At 37.3% G+C, this 26,308-nt stretch overlaps 1 protein-coding gene across 1 annotated transcript in view; it reads right to left on the bottom strand.

Moving 5' to 3' along the window:
- The window catches only part of GPT (glutamic--pyruvic transaminase), a 528,517-nt gene that overhangs the window by 35,100 nt on the left and 467,109 nt on the right, over positions 1-26,308 (bottom strand). Inside the window, exons 9-10 of the mRNA XM_044067427.1 lie at positions 20,794-20,949; positions 16,520-16,632 (exon numbers count right to left, since the gene is read on the bottom strand). Of these exons, the coding sequence (XP_043923362.1) occupies positions 16,520-16,632; positions 20,794-20,949 (269 nt within the window). The remainder of the gene's footprint in view (positions 1-16,519; positions 16,633-20,793; positions 20,950-26,308) is intronic.

The raw sequence follows: 26,308 nt of genomic DNA, 5'->3' as shown, positions 1-26,308 counted from the left end.
GCTTGTTGTAATAGATTTTTCTTAGCAAAAAAGAAAACTAAAATGTTGAGGAATAAGCAGTTTGGTTTATTGGAATCTCCACTGTGTTTTCAAGAAAGAAGGCTGTTTCTGGCCTGGTAGAAAGCTACTATAGAAAAGTTGTTTAGTTTATTGGAAACTCCATTGTGTTTTCAGCAAAGAAGAAGTCTGGTCTTTGGCCTGGCAGAAAACAACTGGAGAGGGATATCAGTAAGTAGGGACTATTGTTGAAGGGTTAGCACAAGACATAGTGGTACCAGATAATAGCCACTGTGAACCAGATATCAGAAGATTTTGGACCTAATATTATCTTACATGGAAGCAACGACACTAGTTTGATTTCAAATCAGGACTTGATCAGCTTAATGCATAGAGATATCTTAATTCTGAAGAAACAATTTCCTTGATTATTTTGAAGGTATGGTGAAACCTGGAGAGCCATGGACAGGCTCAGAAGGTACATGAACATCAGAAGAGCATGGCTGGCAGCATAGCTGTGGTTCATGACAGTGTAGCATTTGGGCAGGGCTGATGAGGAGCCAGTCTGGCTTCATCCAGGTGGAGTACATTTATCAGACATGAGCTTTGAGCTGTTCAGTCTGCATTGCAGTCAGACTCTGAACCAGAAGGGGTAATAGGTAACTAGGTAAATACTAGGCAATCAATCTACAGACAATTACAAGCCTAGCCAATAACCAGAGGTCAGAATCAAACCCTGTACCATGAGGTAAAGATCTTCATCATTCTACCAATCCTAGCGCACTGCCATCCCTACCTCACTATGAGCAAGTGGTGACCATATTGTAGTTAGTGAGAGAGTAAGAGGGAGATACACTGGTCAAAACGGTCAGTAAAAGGGGTAAGTAAACAAAAGGTTTGGAAGAAACTAGACAGGACTGGGAGGAATAGGTCATAGTTCATGTAAAGATCAGAATGTGGGGTGGAAGACAGCCCCTGATTACAGACCCCTTAAAGTTATTGTCAAATAGCTGGCATCACTGAAGAAAGTTTATTTTTCCATGACAAGCTTACGAGGAGACTGGAGAGTCTTAGAGGAATGTCTGTCTTGGTTGTCGTGACAGTTTCAGTTTTCAGCCTACATTTATTTCCCTAACTTCCTGCCTATGACCTTCCACCTGCAGCTTAGACCCACATTCAGCAAGACTGAAATGTGCCTGCCTTGATGTGCTGGGCCCTGTAATCCCTCAGCTAACTCTTCTTTAAATGCTAGAGTCTTTTTACCTGAACTAGCGTTGTTGCCTCACAGTAAGACGCTGTCCGGTTCAATTCTCAGCTAGAGCGTCTTCTGCGTGGAGACATGCATGAATGGGTGTACCTTTGTTGAAGGTTGTGCATCAGGGCTGGTAACTCGGCACGTAAAAATCAGCTACCAATCATTAGCGGACCGGAGTTCTGCTGTGGCGACCCCTAACCAGGAAAAGCCGAAAGACACAAACAAACAAACAAACATAAGGCCTTGATAACCTTTATCATGAAGAAATCTAATTTAGGCCCTAACAGCCATGAGTGGTACTGTCTATTGGTAGTCCCCAATTTTTCAAGATTACAGATCGGGTTGCTTATTCACAGCCCGATTCAGTTTTACAGGAATATCAGGTACATTCCTCATTTCAGTCTGGATTCCACACTAGATGCAGTACTAAGATGGAAAGAATCAAACCCTGCACCCTTGACTATAAAAGAAGATCATTGACAACTTGAGTGGATTAATGTAATACACTTACTGCTAGAGAATTTATTGCAACAGTAAGATGGAATTTGTGTATGAGGTAAGAAACCTTGGCGAGGTTCTGAGTAATAGAATGACACTGATGAAATAGGTACCATCTGTCATTTGTCATTAAATTGTCCTGTTGCTACTTAATGAACACTGCTTGCATCAAACACCTGGTCCCTCTCATGACCATGCCATGGATTTGTGTGCTGTGCTCTCCTCCTGGACTGACTACTGTAACTCTGTACATACTAGACTTTGTAAAACAGAATTTGATTTGTTGTAGCTGATGCAGAATTCCATACCTTAGTTACTTGTTGATATCCCTAGCTGCCTTCCAATTACCCCTATAATGCAGAAACTCCACTGCCTGTCATTCAGACATGTGTAACTTTCAGATTTCAAGTGTTAGTGTAGTCTGAGTTTTCCACATCTGATGGGGTCCAGGTTCTTTACTGACCATACATTCTTCTTCCTTGGACCGCGGTTCAATTCTCAGCTAGAGTGTCTTCTGCATGGAGACATGCATGAATGGGTGTACCTTCATTGAAGGTTGTGCGTCAGGGCTGGTAACTCGGCACATAAAAATCCACTACCAAACATTGACACAACAACAATATTCTTCTTCCTTGGAGTTTGTGGAGGTTCCCACAGTCTAAAGTCTGACTGGAGACACAAGGGCCTTTTTTTTTTCCTTAAGAGGTACTACCAGTATTTATTTTACACTGACCTACAAATCACCATGATTATTACTGCTTCTGTGCATTTTATTTTTTAAAATCTACTTATTAATTATGGCTACTGTGGGACCATATTTGCCTTTATTGCTTTTTTACTGTAGCACCTTATTTAGCAAGGTATAATGGAAAAGGAAGGTGCTGCAGATATAACAGAACAGCTGGATGCATGCACCTTCACCACGTTTTTATAGATCAGTGACGGATAAAAAGACAATAATGGACTTTTAGAGCACAGAGAACACTAAGGCTTTGAATGGAATGTCAACATAGGGCATGGTTAGAACATAAAAAATAGAGTGCTGAACATTTAAAATGTAGCAGGTACAGCAAACTGTGTATACATTTACAGAATAAAGTAAATGCATACAGGAATAAAAAGCAGGAGTCTTTAAAAGGTTTTTGAAAGGATGTTTTAAAGAAAATAACAAATGGGTTACAAAAATGAGTAAATCCTGTATGAAGTTATTAAGCTTCATGCCCTGAATTATACGAAAGAATCAAATGAGATACAGAGAGAGGAAATGAAAAAATAAATAAACAGAAAAGAAAATATATCAAATGTTTAGCAAAACCTTTTTAGTCTCTGAAAATGGTTACAATGCATGTATGATATAATGGGGAAAATCTCTAATATGGCCATGTGAAGAACTAAAGGAATGGAAGGAAAACAGAAGTGTAAGAAATGAACAGGGTGGGATTTTAAGAAGAAATGACAACATTATAGAGTGCATAATATTTTTGTAGAAACAGAGTTTAGAGCTTCTGCTCCATAGTGCCTATCTCTCCAGTTGCGGTTCAGCTGAAGTCTTTTCAGTGCAATGTTTAAGTATCTTTCCTATGTCTGCATGCTGTTAATTTCTTTACACATCCCAAAACCCTGCTATAGATAAATTAAAACTATTCCCACTTGTATGGTTGTGGGAGTGTGTGCATGACTCTAGTCAGGAGTACGGTCTCTACCTGGCATCCATTGGAAACCATGATACAGGATACAGGTTCCCCACAATCCTGAAATGGATAAGCTAGGCATGGGAACAGGACTGACTGACTGACTGACTGAATAAATGACTGACTGACTGAATGAATGAATGAATGAATGAATGAATATTATTTAAAGTAATTGGAATTAAACCTCTTATCCACTTATCAGACTAAATTTAAAGAATTGTGAAAGGTGAAAACGTGAAGCAGTAAAGAACGCAGAAAAAATACTTTTTGTGGGTAGTCTACTATATAAAATATATATATATATATGCATTTATTGAAACATTACCATGAAAGGAGTCAGTAGAGGTTTTTCAGAATGTTTAAGATAAGGGTGCATATGACAGCATTAAGTCCACATTTAATTTGATTCTGTACAAAAGTCAGAGCCCTAATGCCATTTAAATATGGCCCTTAAAATAATTATGAAAACTCTGAAGGCATGATGATTCATTGTTTTTTATTTACTACCACTTGTAAATCAAGTGGGCTGAAGGGGAGAAATATTGTGACTTTTTTTGAAAGCTCTGAGATATGTAACAGAAAAGGGCAATACAAGGTAGGTTGAAGAGGAAAACCTACTGGTGCATGAAGACTGAATGTTCCATCTTCAGTTGCCAGAGATTCAACTTGCTGATGATCAAGTTCCTGCAAAGGAAATTACTGTCAGCAAGTTGTGCTGGAAGTGGTTCCCTTTTGGGATGAATTTCTCCCTTTTTCAAGCTGGTGCTACCATGGAATTGGTATACATATGTTTGGGGTGCAAGGGGGCTTGCCCCCCCCATACAAAAATACTTATGTTTATTGGGATTTTTTTTTTTTGGCTAATGTACTGCAGGGATTATAATCCTCTGTCCATTCACTTTTGTCCACTAATAATTGAAGAGATTGAACATTCTGAGCTTTCTTGAACAAGAAAAAGTGTGTAATAATATTAACACTAATATTCTCTGGAAAATTTCAACTGATTTACATTCACACTGTAAGATTTTTCAGGTGAATTTTTTTTTATAAATGGATACAGGGAAAAATTGTTAATAAATGGTAAATTGGCAAAGGTGTTTTGCATATAGGAAAGGGGTGAGGCAGGGCTGTCCACTCAAGCCAGCACTTTATATGACCTGTATAAACAGGAAAAGAAATTAAAAGACAGTTACTATACATTAAATATTATGTTATTAGATGTATTAGAGGGATGTGCTTGAATAAACATAAAGCTGGGATTCCTATCGCGTAGTCGAACTTTTACAAGTTTGAACCACATATGCTCAAGACCATACATTCAAATTTGTAAAAGTATGAGCATCTGAATGGAAATCTCCATAAGCAGAGGTTTCCATTCACTTCAGTATGGTGTGATCTCTGAGTTGGTATATTTAAGTAGCAGGGGTGTAGGCGGTGCAGGGGTGCTTGCCCCCCTGCTTACAACAAGTTATTGTTTTGTCCGTTGTGTAGTTATTTTTTTTACATACTCGAAGTTCTGTAACTTCGAACATAATGGTTCGACCATTAGGTGTTCAGAGTTACGGAACTTTGACTATGTAATATAGACCCCAAAGTTGTGGCTTACAGGGATGGTTTGCATTTTGTTGAAGTGGAAGATGTGATCAGGCTGATTTCTACTTGCAACTGTTTTTGTATTATGAAACCTTACGATCCAAGTAATGTCAGAAAAGAGTTTTGTACTAGCCTGCCCTCCTCATCAACAAGCTATAAATAAATAAAACAAATAAATCAATGTTTGTACACAGGTGGAACTATGAAGAAAATTAAAGAGAAAGTGGAGTAAATTAAGATTTATCAGAGGATAGAAATAAGAAAGATTCTTGGTATAAAAACTGAAAAATATGGTTCTTGTTTATCAAATTAAAGATCACAACAACAAGCAGCCTAAGAAATGCATTAAAAAATGGAAATTTGACATTCATTTATACTCTGAGCCTGCATAACCTTTGTAAGTAAAGACATGTCTTTTTCCTTTGTGGCTATGTAATGTCTCAGGAAGCACATATACATATATATATATATATATATATATATATATATATATATATATATATATATATATAGTGTAAGGGTATAGATGAACTGCTTTCTACATGGGAAATTGAGGAAAATGATGGGGTTTGTCCTTTTTTCTCTTTAGTTGACTTTATTGTCAACTGCCTGAAGTTTTCTGTGCAACTGCTTGATTTTCCATTTATCGAGTTTATAAACTGAAAGCAAAAAATATTTAGTTAAAATCTGTTTTTTTGAATAACAGTGAAGTAAAGTTGGAGGAAAAGTTAACAGCAGATGAAAATTTAAAAAGCAGGCAAGGTATCAAACTGGAAAAGGTAGCGTTACAGTGACAACAAAGTACTTTGTAGCATCATCATTTAACAATATGGCAGTCACGTTCCCCAACCATGTAAGTTGGAGACTTCGGGGTTTGTAGATTTTCATCTGTGAAAACTTCAGTCAGGAAGATTTCTCCTGAGAAAAGGAATATTTTATATCTACACCTTCAGAGGGGAGGGGAGCTTGTCAAGGACAATCTGACATATTTAAATGAGCTGTAATACACTTGTTAGACAGAGAAGAGTGCTGCAGTGAAGATAATTGATCCTTGACTTCTAAAAGCAAAACAATCACCTAACATGACAGCCCCTTTACTCTAAAATGATATGTATTCAGGGTAGGAAAGAAAATAAAAACAGTTATGTTTTTAAGTGAATTCCATTTCTGGAATTCAACCTTTGATGCTATCTGTTACAAGAATACTCATTTCAGCACTCACGTTCCTTAGACACAAATGACCCACTCATTATCCCATGCTGACAAAGTTCACATCACGGGGAATTAAAGGCTGAGCTATTTGTTGACAAAGTGTGGACACAGGGCATCTTTCAATTGTCTTACCAGTTAATTTTAGTGAACACAGTCACTCAGTACTCATTTATAATGATCCCACAACCATCCATGTGTCTGTAAAATGAAGCAAAAAGATTGAAGGGTTAATTAGAATCGATGTAAACAATCGACATAAAAGTAGGACCAGACAAAGTTAGACAGTAAACAAGAATGGCAAATAAACTGTGCCGAGGTACATTATGCACAAAAGAACTTAAAAGGCTTGGCAAAAAGATAACTGAAGCAATCTGTAAAATCCCTCCAAAGAAGCCTTAAAGCCACAGAAGTAGAACATACCACAGGTACAGGGCTCAAAAATAAAAACACTGATGTGTGGATACATCCGGAGAACAAACACTAGCCCAAAGGAGAGTGAGCAGAAGGGCTGGGCTACTTTGTGGGGCACTAGTAACTACTGAAGGCAGAAAACAATCAGACCATGAAAGTAATTCTGAGAACGCCATGCCCAATACATTAAATGATGTACATTCTCAAATAGGCAACCAGAGCAAGCCCTGCAATGCAAATTTTAAGGTGCCTATCAGCAAATGTACTGTGAAGAATAAATGCTATTCACAATACAATGAAAATGGAAAACACTCCCCAAAATACTTTATCCACTAGTGCCTCGGAACAAGCCTTCCAGGGGGGATAAGGAAGCCTTGATATATGACAAATGCACTCATCATTAATAAAAGAACATATTGCTTGAAAACAAATGACTACAATACTTCTTTTTTGAAACAGAATTAAGAAGGCACACAATGTTCTTTATAAGGTGAAAAAAAAAAGTGTTAAAAAGGCAGAAGGGACTAGCTATTTTATTACATTTATCTCCTAGGACTTAAACTTTAGCTACAATATATATATATGTATTTCTGTAAAAAAATGTTTGTGGTAATACATTGTACCTTCAAAAGCAATGTAAGGTGGTTAGGCAGTTCCTAACAAGTACCTTAACAATGAGTCATATAATATTTTTATTTGACGTAACACTTGATCCAACGGGACTATAAAGGTATTATACCAAATAAATAAATAAATACATGCAATTAGTTTGGGACATTATTAAAAGCTGACCAAAACACCTCATACACATTTTTAGTCTTCTGTACTCCTGTGATATCACAAAAGCATAATATTCTGTTAAAAATAGAAAGAACAAAAAGGGCAATATCCCATGATTTTGAAACAATATTAATCACTACCAAATAAAAAAAATCCCCACTACGCCCACAACAACAAAAAAGTCCCTAGTCTGAATGAATTCAGAATGTGTTAGTTAAGCCTCATCATTCTTTCTCTTTAAATCTACAGTGTGGACAATGTCCATTTTAGGTTAACTTGCTTACTTTTAAGCTTTTACAAAGTCACACTCACTCATACTGAACTACAAGCCATTCTCTGTGCTGATAATCTGACTAGACGTTTTTCTTCTCTTATACCTCAAGTCCCTTAGCTGTGACCTTCATACCACTTGTTAAGGCCTAAGCAATGCTTTTTGGAGGTCATGCCCATCTGCATCAAGAGCCACAGCAATTAAAGGTTTCTTCCATTCTATTATACCCTCTAGGACACTAGTTGTACACAAACACTTGGGCCTTTGGTTTCACTACATCTGTCTCTTCAACAAAATGCTTCATGCAAAAACGTCTTTGATCAAATGTAAGAATCCCACTACGCACACTAACTCTGAAATTGCACAACAGTGGGGGAAGGAGAAATTGTCTTACTCCACTGTCATATGATCTTGCTATTTACACTGCAAATCTTTTAGTAAAACATGGAACTGACAAAACAAAGCAACCAATTCTACTTCAATGAAATTCAGCTTCACAAACATAATATCTCCCTGGATCATAGTGGGGGTAGGATATTTATTACTGTTGCCATCACAGAGTGGAATGAGCTACCATAACTTGTCTGCCAGGTTAGTGAGCCGTGCAATGAAGGAACTAGTGAGGGGATGGTAGCGTGAGCAGTTGGAAGCTTGCTGACCAATCCGTGGCATGAACAATGAAGGAACTAGTGAGGGATGGTAGCGTGAGCAGTTGGAAGCTTGCTGACCAATCCGTGGCATGAACAATGAAGGAACTAGTGAGGGATGGTAGAGTGAGCAGTTGGAAGCTTGCTGACCAATCCGTGGCATGAACAATGAAGGAACTAGTGAGGGATGGTAGCGTGAGCAGTTGGAAGCTTGCTGACCATTCCGTGGCATGAACAATGAAGGAACTAGTGAGGGATGGTAGAGTGTGCAGTTGGAAGCTTGCTGACCAATCCGTGGCATGAATACTATGCTGCTGAGGCAGATGCAGAAGTCCAAAGTAGATGGGCAGAGACGTGTATACTCACAAAGCTGTGTCGGAGCAGAGTAGCTGAATTTCAGTTCATGGGTGCTCAGGCATGAAAACATGCCTGGACCATTACAGTGTCACTGCGGGATCCATAAGTGTCAAGCTGCCTTAGGGCAGTGGGGGTTAGTGATGAGTCAGTGAGGTGGTATTGAGGGATCCATAACAGCCAGGCAGCCTTAATGTAGCGAGGGTACCAGTGGGGGTTATTTCTCGGCATGACACTCAAGTGAGCTGGATGAGTCAAAGGAGACTCAATAGTCAACAGCTAACAAAGACACAGAGAGAAAAAAAACACAGAAAAAAAATGTCAACATCTCCTGACAGGACTGCATTCACTTTCAGAATAACAACTGACCTATGTGTGATTCAAGTTACCCACTTGGAATTCTACGACAGTAGCATGCTTAAATATGTGCTCTCCACCCCTCCACCCAAGGAGAGATGAAGAGGCAAGCATGCAAATCCCATCATTCATTCCTTCCTCTATGCTGGTTACAAGAAGTGCCTGAGCTACTAAATAAACTCAGGACTGCTAGGCAGCAGTCATGGCTTCAGCCCTCTATTTCAATGGAGCTGCACTGGAGTCCATTTCGACTTTCCATACCCCAGTATTGCAACAGTGGTGGAATCTAATGTTCTGTCACCTTCTTCAGCTTCTGCTGTTAGAGTTTTTATGTCACCTGTTCTTCTGTAATTTATTTCTTTATAAATCTGTTCATTTAATTATATACATTTGTTTACCAGAATAATCTGACTAGCTAATCCTTTTCAGTGTAGTCCCAGGAAAAAAAGCTCAACAGTAACAATATATCTACAGTCTGAGTGGTTACATTTAATTATGTGAAAAGTTATTATACAGTAATACTATTAATAACATTCTATACCTTTAACACCAGTATTAAGGTCACGTTATATGCAATTTTATACTGTAAATAATCCAAGGTCATTATCCAGAGCAGCTAAGAAAAAGTTATGTGACAGCAGAGATGGAAGACAAGAAGTTGGAGGAAGCCAAGAGATGAATTTGGGGTATTTCAATGTTAGATAAAGTATGAGAAGATAATAAAGATAGGATGGGAGATGGGAGGAGGAAGGATGAACAGGAGAATGTGAGGAGATTACAAGTAAGCATGTGAATGTGAAAGGTACACTATACATTGTATTTGATCAATTAAGGTTATACTTGGGTGTTTGTTTTTTTACTGAACTTTGCTCCAAGCTTAAGACAAGGGCAGACCCATATAGAAGTTATTTGTTTAATTTTTATAAGAAGAGCTTTGGGATTCTTTCTTTTTTGAGATGTGCAGGAATTAAATCCAACACTTTTGCTATATGTACTCCCTGTACTAACTACAGGGAGTCACAATAGTGATTGTCTGATTCTGTAGTAGTTATAAGAATTTGATTTTGAGGCCAAATCTCAAGTAGAAAAATCATCCCTGATCAGCTTTAGTAAGAAAATGAGGGCCCTCATCAAGTCAACTAAAGCTAATTCTGAAAAGAAAGTTGCCAAGGATGCCAAGGATAACCATAAGGCCTTCTATGGCTACGTCAAAAACCTAAATGGCAACGCTCAGGTCTGTTCTGAGCTAGTACAAAATGGAACAAAATACACTGACCCTTCTGACATTGCCAACATCTTGGCCGACAGGTTCAGTGCAAATCCCCCCCCCCTCACCACCTACAGGGCCTATTACCATTCCAGGGGATTGTGTCAGTCCAATTATTACTGATACGTTGGTTAACAAGGCTCTATCTAAAGCTAAAAACACTGCCTCCATGGGACCAGATGGTGTCCCAGGCTGTGCCATACGTGAGCTCCAAAAGGAATTAACCCCGCATCTTAATACCCTGTTCAGTCTCAGCCTCTCCACAGGATATGTGCCCATAGAATGGCGCATGGCAATGGTGGTCCCGCTACACAAGGGTGGGGCCACAACTGACCCTGGGAACTACTGACCAATAAGCCTGACCAGTCTGATCTGTAAGGCTATGGAGTGAATCATTATGGAACTCATAAATGGAGAGATTGGGAACCTCCAATCGCTGGACCCCACACAGTTCGGCTTTGTCAAGGGCAGATCATGCCTCCTGAACCTGGTGGATTTCTTTGAGACAGTTACTCAGGCTATAGATAAGGGAAAGGAGGTACACACAGCTTATCTTGACCTTGCTAAAGCATTTGACACCATTCCCCATTCAGGTATTATTGATAAGTTCACCAGCCTGGGCATAAACCCTTACGTCACAAGATGGATCGCAGACCGGCTGTCAGACAGATCCCATAAAGTAAGAGTAGCGGGATCTATGTCCGAATCTAGACCAGTAACGAGTGGTGTGCCACAGGGCTCTGTCCTGGGGCCCCTCCTCTTTGGCATATACTTCTCAGAAGTACAGGCAAGCACGGAAAGGCTGTGGCTGACTAAGTTTGTGGTCGACTGCAAACTGGGTGCTATAATAGAGTCTCCGGCCGACATGGAGATCCTCCAGAAGGGCCTAAATGAGACTGATGCATGGTGCCAAAGCCATGGTCTCAAGCTAAATGCAAAAAAATGCATAGTAATCCCTTTTGGAAAAAACAGAGTACCTGCAAACTACAACATAGGAGGTAATCCCCAGAAATCTGAAGAAGAAATAAGGGATCTAAGGACCCAAGTAGATAGTCGGCTTTCCTTTGATAACCATGTTGCCAAAGTGGTTAGAAAATCCTTCTATGTGACCCATTTGATCACAAAAGGGTTCGCATCAAGATCTAAGGATGTAATGGTGTCCCTCTACTCTTCCCTCATCAGACCCATTATTGAGTACAATGCACCAATTGGAATGTACCTGGCTAGACATCTCCAACAGCTGGAGAGACCACAGAGGTACCTAACCAAGAGGATTACTGGCCTCAAACAGTTGCCCTATGCAGCACAATTGAAAAAGCCAAGACTGTTCTCTGTTGCATTACGCTTTCTCAGAGGTGATCTCTGTCTAACGTACAGAGCCATGTCCAACCCAGAATTGCTGAACATGCTTCATCTTAGCAAAAACAAATCTACTCGAGCTACATGCTCTAGGGATATAAACCTCAACACAACAATGAATAGAACATGCTGGAGGGATAGATTCCCTTTGCAGAGACTTCCCTTACTATGGAACAGGGTCCCGATCTACATAAGACAGAACCCCTCACTATCACTCTTCAAGAGGAACCTTGATCAGTGGATGGGTAACAGGAAGTTCTCACTGGGGATCACATCAACAGCGCTACTAGATAGGGGCCAAGGGTACTAGCTGCTAGTACAAGGGTCTAGGGAACTACTAAAGGGGCGGTGAATACCGCACAATGTGGCTGGGCTAATATATGCCTTCGGGCAGATAGCCCAGTACCAACCTATGAACCTATGAACCTATTAGAGTTCCCCTAGGTGAATAATATATGTTGATATGTTTGCTGATCACTGGCCATTTGCTTCATTTGTTTAAAATATTATGCAGTATTCTGATGTGTGATAAATCCAGGGTATGTTGGATGTCTAACCAGTATATTTGCTAAAGTCCTATGGTCTAATGGGCTCAATTTGGAAAGATAAAGTTATATTTAGCAAATTTGTTGTAGGACCTTTCAAGTTTATTTAGGCGTGTATTATCGATTAAGATAGGTGATGCATATAAGATACTTAGAAGTTAAGAATGATTGTGTTGCCTATTGTGTGGTTGTGATCATTGTTTTAAATATAGTCTGATTTTATATAGCATGCCAAGATTTTGATTGGCTTTTGCCATTACATAGTTGAAATGCTGGGAGTTGTCCAAGATTACCCTGGCAGCTTTGTTTGGCAATATTGTACTTGAGGGCCTCACCAGATGCGCAGTAGCAAGCCCCGCCCAAAACCCGCCCCCGTGCTATTTCATAATCGGGCATTAATGAATATGCATTTCCTCAATAGCGACACTAGCATATGTTTCTAGTATGTAGAATCTAGTGTTAATATCCATAACGTCCAATAAACCAATATAGTTTACATAGCTATGTTGTTTGATACTTTATACTGTTCGATGTTACTGATAGTTCTAATTCTTAAAGACTATCTGACAGTGCTGACTTTATTGTTTCTCCGAGTAAAATATCACCGTAAATTTCTATGTTTAGGAGCAATATTTTAAAAAATTGCCCTTATTTTGGATGGCCTTTGTCCCACTTTTATTTATGGCTTTGTCCAGATTTCTTGCTCTAAAAGGTTGAGCGGTATATGTGTGTCATTATTTATTGACTTCATCCCTCAACAGTTTGCAGAAAACCACCAATTTTATGAGGAAAAGACCAAAAATAGGTGGAAATCTGGACAGTTGAGAAGTATGAGTCCACTACGAAAACACATGGGAAGGTGCAGTGACTATGACAATCCAGCACAATAGGTGTTGCTATCCATGTTCCAAGAAAGTCTTACAACTTTTGAAGTAATGTCTTTTTCTGTCAGCATTTTTTATACATCATAGCAAACATCACAAACGTATTGAGTGCGTGAAGGGGGAAGACTTATTTCCAGGAACATGGACAATGATCATCATTTGTATTTAGTTTGCGTGTATGTAGTGGTCGTGGATTTAATGCACATATGATTATTAACCTTAATCTGTAAGAGAAGAAACTAGAGCTGTCAGCTGATTAGAATGCCATGTCTATCATGGCTCATTACATATGCAGACCTAGTCGTCAATCATTCGAGACACGCCCACTTCTGAGTGAAATGCAAGGTGAGGCCTTCAAGTACAATATCGCCCTTTGTTTGGCTCACCTGTTCAATAGCTTTTATTTGTGGATATTATTTATTTATCTGGTTAGCTATTTAGTTATTTATTGGCATTTCTTTACTGCAAAAGTCTGACAGAACAGTGCCTTTTTTTAGCAAAGGCCTGGGGAAAAAATCTCGATCCTACAAATATCATGGACACCATCTGCATTGCTGCATCATTTATTACCAGCTTCATTCATGAGCGACAGTTCCATTATTCAGACATCTTTGACATCAGTTACATCACTTACCATCTGTTTTGATTAAGAGTAATAATTACCTGGGCAGTATATTAATATATTTTTATACAGGGAGGTGTCTGCAGTGTGATATCATCAGTATGCATAGATTGTCATGTTTTATGTAAGAATATCTATTACTATAAAGACTTGTTCACGGTAAGATAAAGAGTTACAGCATTATAAAAAACTAAGGAGGGAAGGCTGATAAAGGAGATGAGATACATTCATACATACATACATACATACATTCATACATACATGCATACATACACGCATACATACATACATACATACATACATGCACACATACATACATATATGCACACATACATACGTACATACATACACACATACAAATGTTTCAAGTACGGGCATTAAAGCCCTTCTAGCTTGCCAATATGCCAAAACACTTGTTCCCATAATAAATGTCCAGGCTGTTCTTAAAAATATCTAAACTAGTACTTGCTTTAATGTAATTTGGTAGTCTGTTCCAAGCATCAGCTACTCTGTCAGAGAACCAATTAGTACACTTCTCATTCCTATAGAATCTTTTACATAGGTTATCTGACAGTTCTCTAGTACTTTTTGATAATCCCAAACATTCCCAGAGGTAGTTGTCCCTAAATGTCCTATATACCTGAATATGATCTCCTCTTAAATATCTGTAAGAGACACTGTACAAATTCAGATATTTTAGTCTTTCATAATAACTTAGATTTTTCACATCCATGGATGCCCTTAGTATATTTCCGCTGTACTCTTTCCAGTTTATTCATGCTTGTTTTTCTATAGGGTTTCCATATTGTTATTCCATACTCAAGTTTGGGTCTAATGTAACTAACAAACAATGACTTCATTATGTTTGATTTCCTAGACTTCATAAATCTTTTTATACAACCTATAGTTCTATAACTATCATTAGCCAATCGGTTGCTATGATTAGAAAAACTCATAGCTGAATCTTCCCATATACCCAGCTCCTAAAATAAGTCTACAGTTTAAATCACGGCGTGCTGTGTTAAATATTCACCTTTCAGTTTATGCCTCCCAAATCTCATATGCTTAGTTTTTGATGTATTATTAACATATTATTCTCCTGTACCCAAATGGTCAATTTAGTCAAATTATTTTGCAGACATGCCTTATCTGTAACACTTGTAATCAGTTTACCTAATTTCAGGTTGTCAGCATATAGACTGTTGAACACTTGAGATGAAAAAGTAAGTTCTGAAAGATACAATCTAAACAAGTAAGGGCCTAGTACAGAGCCCTGTGGGACACATTGACTCTAACCAATGATTTCACCTGTCCAACTGGTGTGTGATACTTACCATGTCCTATTTGTAAGCCATGCAGGTAGTTGTACTAATTTATTGATCAGAGTTTTGTGAATGACCCTGTCAAATGCTGAAGTTAAATCTATATAAATCACATCACAGCACAATTTTTAATTCATAGCTGTTATTATATTGTTATAGAACATCATGTTACAGGTGGTAATAGATCTATTTTTAACATATGCATGCTGATATATGGTTTCAAGTCCAAACGTATCCAGTTCTGACAATAACTTATCCAGTATTACCTTCTCCATTATTTTTCCACAGCATGAAAGTAGACTTAAGGGTCTGTATGATTCTGGGTTTGTCCTACTCCCCTTTCCCTTAAAGACAGATTTAATAAGTGCATGTCTCCAATCTTGAGGAATCTCCCCATATTTATATGACCTAGTGAATAATAGATGTAATGGGAATGTAAGTTCTTGCCTAAGTGTTCTTAGGTCATTGTTACTTATTCCATCTTCTCAGTGTGCATTGTTTGGATCCAGTTTACACAGTTCTTTTTCAATACAATCTAATTTGATTCCAGTATCTGGGATTACCTGGATGTCACTAGGACAGCTTACCACCCCTTTTGTGGAGCCAAACTGTTTTGCATAAGATTTTGTAAATAAATTTATAATCTGTTGTGTCTGAGAATAAATTTTAGAATCTGCACACAGTTTATCAATTTGTGTATCGACCCACCCAGCCCCATAGCGTAGGGTACAATTGTGATGGCAGTACATAATGTTTTTATTTTTTTGAGTATGCTGAAGTCAGTCATGTTTTTATAAGTTGCATTGGTGACAAAAACATTAGTTAACTTTTCTGGCATTCAGTATATGTTGCAATTCTGTTAGTCCTTCTAGTTTGTTGACAATGCCTTTTGTTTTGGTTTGGATTTGGGATATAGAATCAGCTGAGCCTATTAATGCTGAGGCTTTTCCAGACTGAATAACATTTGTTTCTTCTATCATTCTGAAGATGTCATTAATGAATATGTTAACTAAAAGAAGGCCAAAGATGGATCCTTGTGGAATGCAGCAGCAACAGGTAAGAAGGGTAAGTAACTGTCTTGCCATGTTACTGATTAGGATCTGTCAGACATTACTGCTAGCCCAGTTTATTGTAATATTGCTCATGTCTAGACTGGCAAGAAAAGTGAAGCAGTACGTTTTTATTTAAATACAAATTTACTGAGTTTAGAAACGATGCAAATGCAGGACATCTTTTGTGGCCAGGATGGAAACCATGCTAACTTTGTAACTGTTATAACGTTTCTCATTTTAGGTGTCATTGTATCCATCTGTCTTATTAGAGTTTCATCTTGAATGAACTGTAATCAGTTGCCTACTTTCTTTTTCACTAATTTGTTCATTCTTTGCACAAACAACATCATGTTTCAGAGATCAGAGTTAGCGTTTATTCTCTTAATATTTTTTTGTCATTACCTGAAATGGTAGGTACCTTCTCGCTGACCAAATCCACTGCCAGGAACAACGCATATGCCTGTCTCATTCAAGAGTCGTAGGCAGTAGAGCATATCTGGAGCAATACCTCTTACCTGCCAAATGCAAAGAGGAGAGATGGCAATAAATAGTTTGAAGTTTAGATAAAAACATGGAAAAACAACTACAATGCACATACCATGATAAACTTCCACAAGATTTCACTGGCATTTTTTTCTTTTCATGAATATACAATAGTATGTTTTTAAGCCATAGTCACCACATTTTGATGGTCTGGGATTCTCACTTTCTACTGTTTTTACAAGAGCAAAACATGCTTTCAAATCTCAGAAGGTATACCTTGGCATGGTTAAATGGCTTCCCATCAGTGATGGTACAAAGAAGAAAGTTACTACAGCAGCAAACAGGGAGAAGTGGAGGAAATAGCATGTCATACCCCAGTGAGAATAAACAGGGAGAGAAAATGATAGAGTGTGTGTGTGTGTGTGTGTGTGTGTGTGTGTGTGTGTGTGTGTGTGTGTGTGTGTGTGTGTGTGTGTGGGTGAATATAGATTAAGAGATGTTGGCACTTCACTACTGTGTCTTTTTATAATCTTTGACTGATTAACATTTAAAGTAACCTTACAGTGTCTTGTCTTTGGTTACCCTAACATGTTAGTAATTATGCATACTCCTCTATTAACCAAAATGTCCAAAAACTGCCTTTAAATTTTAGGGGTCCCTATTAGATCATCGAAAATTCAGTTCAGCAAACAGCATTTTCGGTGCACTTACATCGAACATGCCATTCGTCAAACTGTTCATACTGAGATCGTTGTACAGTGAAGATCAGAAAATTTGCCCTTTTCCTCACTGTAGTATGATCTCCAAGTTGGTATATATAATTACTGAAGGGTGGGAGCACACAGCTCCCCACAAGAGCAGAATTTGAAGAATGGCATTTCCGATAAATGCCATTCATTGAAGTGAGTTTTTGCTGATTTCATATAGACCCCATTTTAGATGGGCATTGGAATATTTGCCTCCATGAGTGACTTAGCAAACTGGTCCAACAGTATTTACCAAATATTCACTGCAATTTCCTCATTGATAGACCTCCCCTGCAGACAGGGCTAGCTGCAGCCTTTGGAAGTTGTAACTCTTACAGTCCTGACAGCTGTGAACTGTGTACTGTATTAAAATTAGTTGTGGCTGCACAAGTAGCCACATCTAGCCACAGCATTTGAGTGTTGACAGAGGCAATGAATTCTAATGCTCTCATATAGCTTAGCTCAGCCTATGTTATCCTTCTTAGGATAAAGATATGAGTCTCCGTAATAGTCTTGGAAAAATGTTGATGTGATGTTGTAGGAGATGAATAAGTGGCTGAATTTTTGTCCAAAACAAATTACTGTCAGTACAAAAAATAAAGCTGTATCTGCACTAGAGCTAGGTTAATAGAATTCTGTCTGAAAGGCCTAAGGAATTCACTGGGACTTTGTCATACACAAACACATTCTTCCACAAGTCTGCTTCTACTTGGCACCCACTTAGGCACTTCAGAGGTCAACAGACTAGCCAGGGAGACCCTAAACAGAAAAGAAGAATCACTGGACAATGACATTTACTGAGGTCATAGCAATGACTTTCAGCTTGAGGTCAGTAAAGAGAACACTGGAGCTAATACTGTCTCATCTCCTAAAGGACTGTTTATTACAGGGCTGCAAATGTGATACTTTCTTCAAGAAAGAAATATCTCCTAACTGGTCTGAAAGAAAGGTCATTGGGAACAGTTCTAACAGATACAAATATAGAACAGAAATTTATTTTAATCCACTGGCCCATCTTACATCTTACATCTTCATTCCACATAGCCAGATTATTTAAAAACGTGTGCATTTCAGCTAACATAATATTTTTTACTTCAACATTCCTATTTATAGTCTAGTGTTTTGGTAAAATGAAATGCAGAATAAGTCTGTAGTTAGGTTCATCTACAACAGTCACCAAAATAGTCAGATATTTTTCTTTATCTTCAGATGTGGTTGACTATTATACAAAAAATATGAGAACCCATGACAGGGAAATACTGAATAGAATGACTCACTTAAGAAGACTGAAATACAACAGGCAGAGGAGATGTGATTGTTTTATTTCCTTTCATTCTACCCTTTATGAAGCTTCTTTGGGGCCAGTCCTGTCAATTATCTACATGCAATATGCAATTTATTTCTTGATTCTGAGTTTCTCATTGAAGACTATAATATACACATACCATTTCAAGCCAGTAAGACTCATATTTACTGATGATCACCCCCTCAAAAATACCAATAATGAATAAATGTTTCCTCCACTCTCCGAAACTTTTCTTCCTCAAATAATGTCTCCCAATTTGAAAATGACAAGAAGTTAAATAAGTTCTGACCTTAGGTAACTGCTGTAAAAATGGAGCTCTGGTGAGTTTTAACTAAGATCCGAACAATAAGAAATACCAGACAAGTAACACATGTTTTTGCAAGTAAGAAATATCAGAAATGTGTGAACAAAATGTACATATGGACCATACCAAACATGGTTAAAACCCAGAAGCTTAATATATAAACTATTTTGTCTTAATATTTCTTAATTGGACTCAGTCCAAAAATGTTGCTAGGACCCACTTCATTGGCTCACTACACACCTAGTAACAGTGGTAATTCAGTGTGATAGCACTCAAACAGCAGGATCAGGTTAGATTAACATTAACTAGACCCTGGCATTGGAAACTAACCCTTGGGACATACAATGTCATCTCACTGGGAAAGTTGGCAAAGCTTTTGTTGGAGGTTTACTGTATAAGCTATATTGAGTTGGTCTTATCTCTGCAAACTGCACCTGGGATGTAATAAGACTTCTTATTCAGAACTGCTTTCCTTCCTATTGCAAAGCTGCATTGGGGAGAAGCACTAAATGGGTGTGGGTGTTACTCACAAGCCCCCAGTATATGCTGCACAGCTGGAGTTTGTGTCAGTAGATGAGAGACAGGCAGTCCATTGTGACTGAGTGATGCAACAAGGAAAGCTTGGTCTTATGTTTGTTAATCTGCATCTCATAGTTATTTGGAGTAGTCAACCTACTTGGAGGTCACAGTTAAGAAGTTTGATTAGGTTCCACCTACTAACTTTGTAGTTCAACTGGGAGACTTCAACATGTATGTGAGGAATGTTGGAGATACCCAGAAGGGTATAATGGGGAGGAGCACCATACCTAATCTGAATCTGATTGGCCAAATGTTATTGAACTTGGGTGCTGTTCCTGGATTGCCTATAATGATCACTATGTTCAAACAGAAGGTAAGGGCACTGATGATTCCAGGAGGCAATGCGGAGTACTGCAGCATGCAAGGCATAATGACTCAAGAGTTACAGGTGCCTCATTGATAATTAAGAAAGAGCATGTAATTATATCCTACTCATGGTACAATATGTTAAAACGCACAAAAGAGCTATGTGTAAGTTTTCCATAGTTATCAGTTGCTATGATACTTCTGTCCTCACTAATGGATGCCAACATGGTGGCTTCTTATTGAAGTGTCAGTACTAGAAATGCTGAGTGCCAACAAGCCAAAAAAAGACTGAAAATCTTGGAGAAGACTGAATCTTGAATATCATTCTTCTCCTCTAAACATTTCCTTTGCAGGGGGACAGGCCCCCTGTACCCCCTGTTGTGGGTGAGAACCCCCATCAAGCCTATACAGACCAATTCTGAGATCACCATACTTCAGGAAAAAAGGGAACATTCCAGGAAATGACCATCTTGGACTTATATGTAACTTCAATTTTCAGCCATTTAGTCTCTGTGTTTCAGGACTCACTCCAGTAAGTCCCAACATTTAAAATGGTTACCAACATGGTTAATATGACTGTCAAGTAGATGTATAGGAGGCAGAAAGTGTGCTGAGATGACATATGGAAAAGCCAAGCCTATAGAATCAAACTTCAAAATAAACACAGAAATAATTTGGTAAAAGAAAAAAAAATAAAGAATGTTTCTTATAAGAAGAAAATAATAGAATGTATGTATAAGTTTCCATGCCTAGATCAGAAATCATATATCTATTCAGAATATACAAACTCTGGCTCAAAAGCAAAGATTACCAGAGAACCCTGACAATGGAAATTCTTCTGTTTCAAAATTTAAAACATGCAAAACAATTTGTGCTGTATTTTATATAGTTCACTAAGACAGCCTTATTAACACACAGAATATCTTTTATCACAATAAAAGCATTATAGTACCTTTGCTTCTTGTATAGCCTTTGGTGGAAGCTTTATGCTGGGGAATGAATACATTGCACCCTGTACGGAATTACACTGGACGCCAGGAATAGAATTGAAGCCTTCCTCAACTAGCTTTGCCTTCTCAGCCAGGTTATTCAACACTGCCCTCTTCTCCTGTGGAAATAGAAGGAAATGACAAATGACAATAGTACATTATAACACTTTTTTGTTGCATTTTAATAACCCAATAACCAAACATATTTAGCCACAAACCTTATGTGTATACTTTTTTAAAATCATTTTACAATCATCATATAAAAGGCAGTCTATCAAAGCAGGAAGTGTTTTCACAAGTTCTTCCTTTATATGGACAAGAAGGACTATAAGTGTCAGCAGAATCAAATGGATGTTTATTTAAACTACTGCGAAAAATATCAAACACATGTAACAGATATTTAATCTTAGTATTCATTTGTCATCCAGATAAACTCAAGAGATGCAACTGTCTCTTTTTAAGAGTGATGTAATAACATTTAGTCACACATTCTGCAACAGAAAATGAGAGAATTTTTAAGTTTGGTTATTTGTTTTTATTTACTTTTGATAATAAATCTAATAATTATTACAGTGACTCTCTATTCTATGTTACTATCTTCAAGGAATAGAACAAATTTCCAAACCATACAGGCTTTTAAATAGCCTGCAACAATTCAAATTTACCCTAAAATATCACCTGGCAACTAATAAACTATACAACTGTACCACACCTACAGTTTGAGGTATGCAATCATAACTCTGTCCACTATGGATACTATGTAAGTTTATTAATATAGTAATTTTGATTCTGCTCACAATAGGATCATCATAGGATCATAGGAGATTACTAGGCTAATGGCCCTTGTGCCCTTACAAGCCTAGCCAAGAGTTTATCCCTCACAAAAAAAACCTCAGTCAGCACCCATAGCCCCTGTCAATACAGGGATACAGGTGGAAACCCTGGGACAAATTTGTGGTTTCCCATCCACTCATCATGGTTACACTTGACGAGGATCAGCAAGGTATAGGATCATAAGAGGTTACAATATCTTGAAAATATGTATTTCCTTAATTTTATATGCTTTGTAAATAATGTTTGTTGACTTCCTTTCTTTTGTTGTCAAAGATATATTTCTGTCCTTGTTTTGGAACATTTCTCCCTGGGCATCCACTGAAAATGTGGACTTCAGCTCCCAGACAGATTTTTCTGATAAACAAAATCAAATAAATAATACAGCAAAAACCACTGTGGATGAGTAAAGCTAATCTTGTCACAAAATAAAGGTTCTGAGAAAATTCCTAATACTTAGTAAATGTGAACAAAACAGTGCAATCTGATAAAGTTCATATCATAATTATGGAATAACTAAGGAAAGAGGACCACGGCCATAGTAACATTTTACGTAAATCACTGAGTGATAGCTTGGCACTTAATGATCGAAAGAAGGAAATGAAAGTAACAAGTAGAAAAATAAATGATGAGACATTAAAGATGGATTAGTTTGATTTTAGTAGTAGGATACATGATTCAATAACTTCTGATAGAAAGACTCTCTAAGTACTTTGAAGGCATCAGTGAAAAACCTATGGATAGAAATGATATTATGAACGGCAGGTAAAGATGAGGTGAATATATTCATTTTTGGAGGTAACAAAAGTGACACTCCATTAGACTCAACTTGTCCTTATCAATCATTTTAACAACAGTCCTACATATGATTTATAATGTATTCAGCATCCTAGGACCGAAGCCTATGCAAAATATTGATTTCATAAAGAATCATATTCAATTAAATACAATTTTAAGAAAGAGTGAACACACAGCACCAGGATTTTTTTACCTTATGGATGTAAAGTTTTGCTCAGGGAATAAGATGAAAAGAATTAACTGTGAGCTCCACCAATATACTTTTTATTAATCATTTTATCTTTCATTAAAACTTTCTGTCATGGGATTTGAAGGCTAAATTAACTCTGGAAATTGGTTGTTTTCAAAAACATGAGGTCTTTGGGAGAATAAATTCATATTTGATCATTCACTGATTGTTTGTAACTGTATAGAAACTGGATGTTACAGAAAAGTGTCTGAGAAATCTTTCATGTCTAGACTTGTCTTTTTGAGAAACATTTCAGCTAAAACAGAATTTTAAAGTTTTATCTTTTGTCATTACATTTCACAAAGAAACAACATAAAGTCTGTATTTGAAGATTTTTTTTAGTCAAGTATCTTCAAGTTAAGATGGCAAATGTAACACTACAACACAATGATGAAGCTGAAATTAGTAGGTGAAAAGACAGACATAGTAATTACCATATGTACTGAAATTTCTCAGGCTATGAAATTATAAACAGGAGAAATTCAAAATATAAAGTCGCAATTGACTTACTAACAGCTAAAACACGATTTATTGGGGCATTCATTAATATAAATAATTCAGCCAAAAGAAAAAATAGCACTTGTTTTCAAAAAAATTCTAAAATGATTTTTCTGTTAAACACAGAAATTAATTATTTAATAAACAGATCGAGGTTAAACAAAATCATGGTATCTGGCATACAAGAAGGACTAAAAATATATATACTACAGCATTCTTTTTTAATATTTCCCTCAACATCCCCATTTAAAGCTGTCTGCTCACTTGAACTCTTGAAGAACACAAAGAGTTTTAAAACACCTGTTAGTTAAGAGTAATAAGCCAAGATATTTAACATTTGCATTTTAAGAATATAACAATAGCTTGTACTTCAAACTGCCATGGAATGCAGGCAAAACCTAACTGTCCAGTAAGAAAGTTTCAGAATCTATAAAATAAAGGACAATTTAAACACTTCTTTTCAATTTAATCTCTATGAACATATGCTTCCTCAAACTACCTGGGAGTCTTGTTTGTATTTTTGTTGCTGAAAATGTTACAGCTTTTGCTGAATTGGCTTTGCTGCTGTTGCAGTTTGCGTTCTGCTAGCCATAATTATATTTACTTAGTTACATAAAAGTACTCTGGCATGTTTATGCTATTGTTGCTGAGCTGTGTTGGTGATACTGCTGCTGGATCAATTGCAGAATCTGTTCTGCTAGCCATATAGCTTTCACTGTGCATCAGTTATTGCTGCTGGGCATCTCTACCTGTGCCACGCTCCTGGTGCTCTTGAATCACTATTACTGAGCTGTATTGTTTTTATTACTATTACTGAGCTGTATTGTTTTTATTACTATTACTGAGCTGTATTGTTTTTATTACTATTACTGAGCTGTATTGTTTTATTACTATTACTGAGCTGTATTGTTTTTATTACTATTACTGAGCTGTATTGTTTTTATTACTATTACTGAGCTGTATTGTTTTTATTACTATTACTGAGCTGTATTGTTTTTATTACTATTACTGAGCTGTATTGTTTTTATTACTATTACTGAGCTGTATTGTTTTTATTACTATTACTGAGCTGTATTGTTTTAATTACTATTACTGAGCTGTATTGTTTTTATTACTATTACTGAGCTGTATTGTTTTTATTACTATTACTGAGCTGTATTGTTTTTATTACTATTACTGAGCTGTATTGTTTTTATTACTATTACTGAGCTGTATTGTTTTTATTACTATTACTGAGCTGTATTGTTTTTATTACTATTACTGAGCTGTATTGTTTTTATTACTATTACTGAGCTGTATTGTTTTTACTGTTGTTGAATTTGTTGCTGCTGTTGCCCAATGTACTCTGCTAGTTTTCCTCACATATACTGAATCACAAAGACACATAAGCACATATATAATGGTTTTGTCTCGCAATTAATCTTTCCCATACTTTGAAAATAATACAGCTCTTATTAACGAATGTAACTTTAATATTATTACAAACTGAACGTGAACCCCTTTTTGGTTAACTTGTTGAAATCATATTCTCTTTACCTCTCATTCTCTCTTCCTGTAATAAATTGATCATAAACAAAAATATCAGATTATTTTTTTCCTCTACTGTTTTGGAACAGTAAATATTTAGGTAGGCACATGCTAACATACTCATTATTTATTTTTGCCCCCCCCCCCCCATTACCCAATGTCCATGCTGGGTCTAACAGCTACTCTCTAACCTCCAGACTTACTCCATTTTCAGTGGAGATGGTCATGGATCCTGAGAGTGCCTGGGGACACTGATTATCTGTGCTTCTATCCAGGGAATTACTTTCTTACGACCTACCCACTCCCTTTCCCCACCCCCACACTCACTGATTACGTTAGGGCAACTTCCCCCTTTGTAGGGCCACACCTCCTCTTAAGCAGCATATTAACAAGCTCCCTCCCACCATGGATGGGTATGCCTATCCCTTCCCTGCCACTCTGTCAGTCGCCTGAGGCTAACACACTCATTGTTAAAGACAACCCTGTATTTTCTGCCATACTCATAAAGTAGCAATATTAAAGTTTAATTCCCCTAATATAAATTGTATTTCTTTGCACAATATGTGAAGGTTTAAGTCGACATCTGTTTTAGATTCCCACTGTGAAGCAAAAAGGAACATAAATGTCAGACCACAAACAATATGGGTGGCAAATAAGGTAGATGAGACAGAAGGAGTTGAAGGGTATTTCCTCTGTGTGTGTTATGGTAATTGAAGAGGGGTAGGACATCTGGAATTATTATAATGACTGAATGGAAAGCAAAACAGAGTTATGTGAATGAGAAATAAGCCAAGTAGAAATGTTGCAGGTTATATTTCATAATACATACTAAACAGTTAGCTTGATGTCTTTTTTGATGTATGTTAATGAAATTGAAAGCAGAAAATGAATTGGTGAAAATTTGGAAGGTACAGGAAGGAGGCAAGAGGAAACAATGGCATCCATAAAAAGTGCTGAAGGGATTGTATGAAAGAAGACCTGCAATAGTCAAGCATGACTGTTAAGGAAGGTAGGAGAGTGGCACTGATTCAAGAGAGGTGGCAATAGTTGACGAAACACCCTGATCCCATGTAGAAAATGAAAAATGTGGGTTTAATGATAATGATGATGAATAGAATTGACTTTAGAATCATATTGGCTACTGATATTTTAATAGGGTATGGAAATTGTTTATTTACATATGACATGTGCAATTAATGTATGGATTTTCTGCAAAAAATCAATAAAAAGCATAAAGATATAAAATATATATCAGTGTAGATGCCCTTGTTACTTGATATATATGGAAGAGACAAGCACAAGCTGGCCTACAAGATTATATGAAAAAAGAGAAGGAAAAATAAAAACTAGAGGTACAATATCAGGGCTCCTATTATATAATCAAAGACACAATCCTTCGAATGCGTCTTGATCGAACCTAAAAGCACGAAACAGCAAAATAACGAAACAGCATATAAGCGATTTCTTTCCCTGGGAAAGAAATCACTTGGCCTCCTCCATTACTTTGCCGTTTTCATCACTGTAGTGCGATCTCGGAGTTGGTAATTTAAGTAGGGGTGTGTGGGGGCAAAGCCCCCCACGTTATGTAATGGTTT

Source organism: Protopterus annectens, chromosome 3.part1 (genome assembly GCF_019279795.1).
Source record: "Protopterus annectens isolate FY-2018-M chromosome 3.part1, PAN1.0, whole genome shotgun sequence".
NCBI classification, from domain to species: Eukaryota; Metazoa; Chordata; order Ceratodontiformes; family Protopteridae; genus Protopterus; species Protopterus annectens.
Note: the sequence above shows the minus strand (reverse complement) of the source record. Positions and strands in the feature narration are given on the sequence as shown.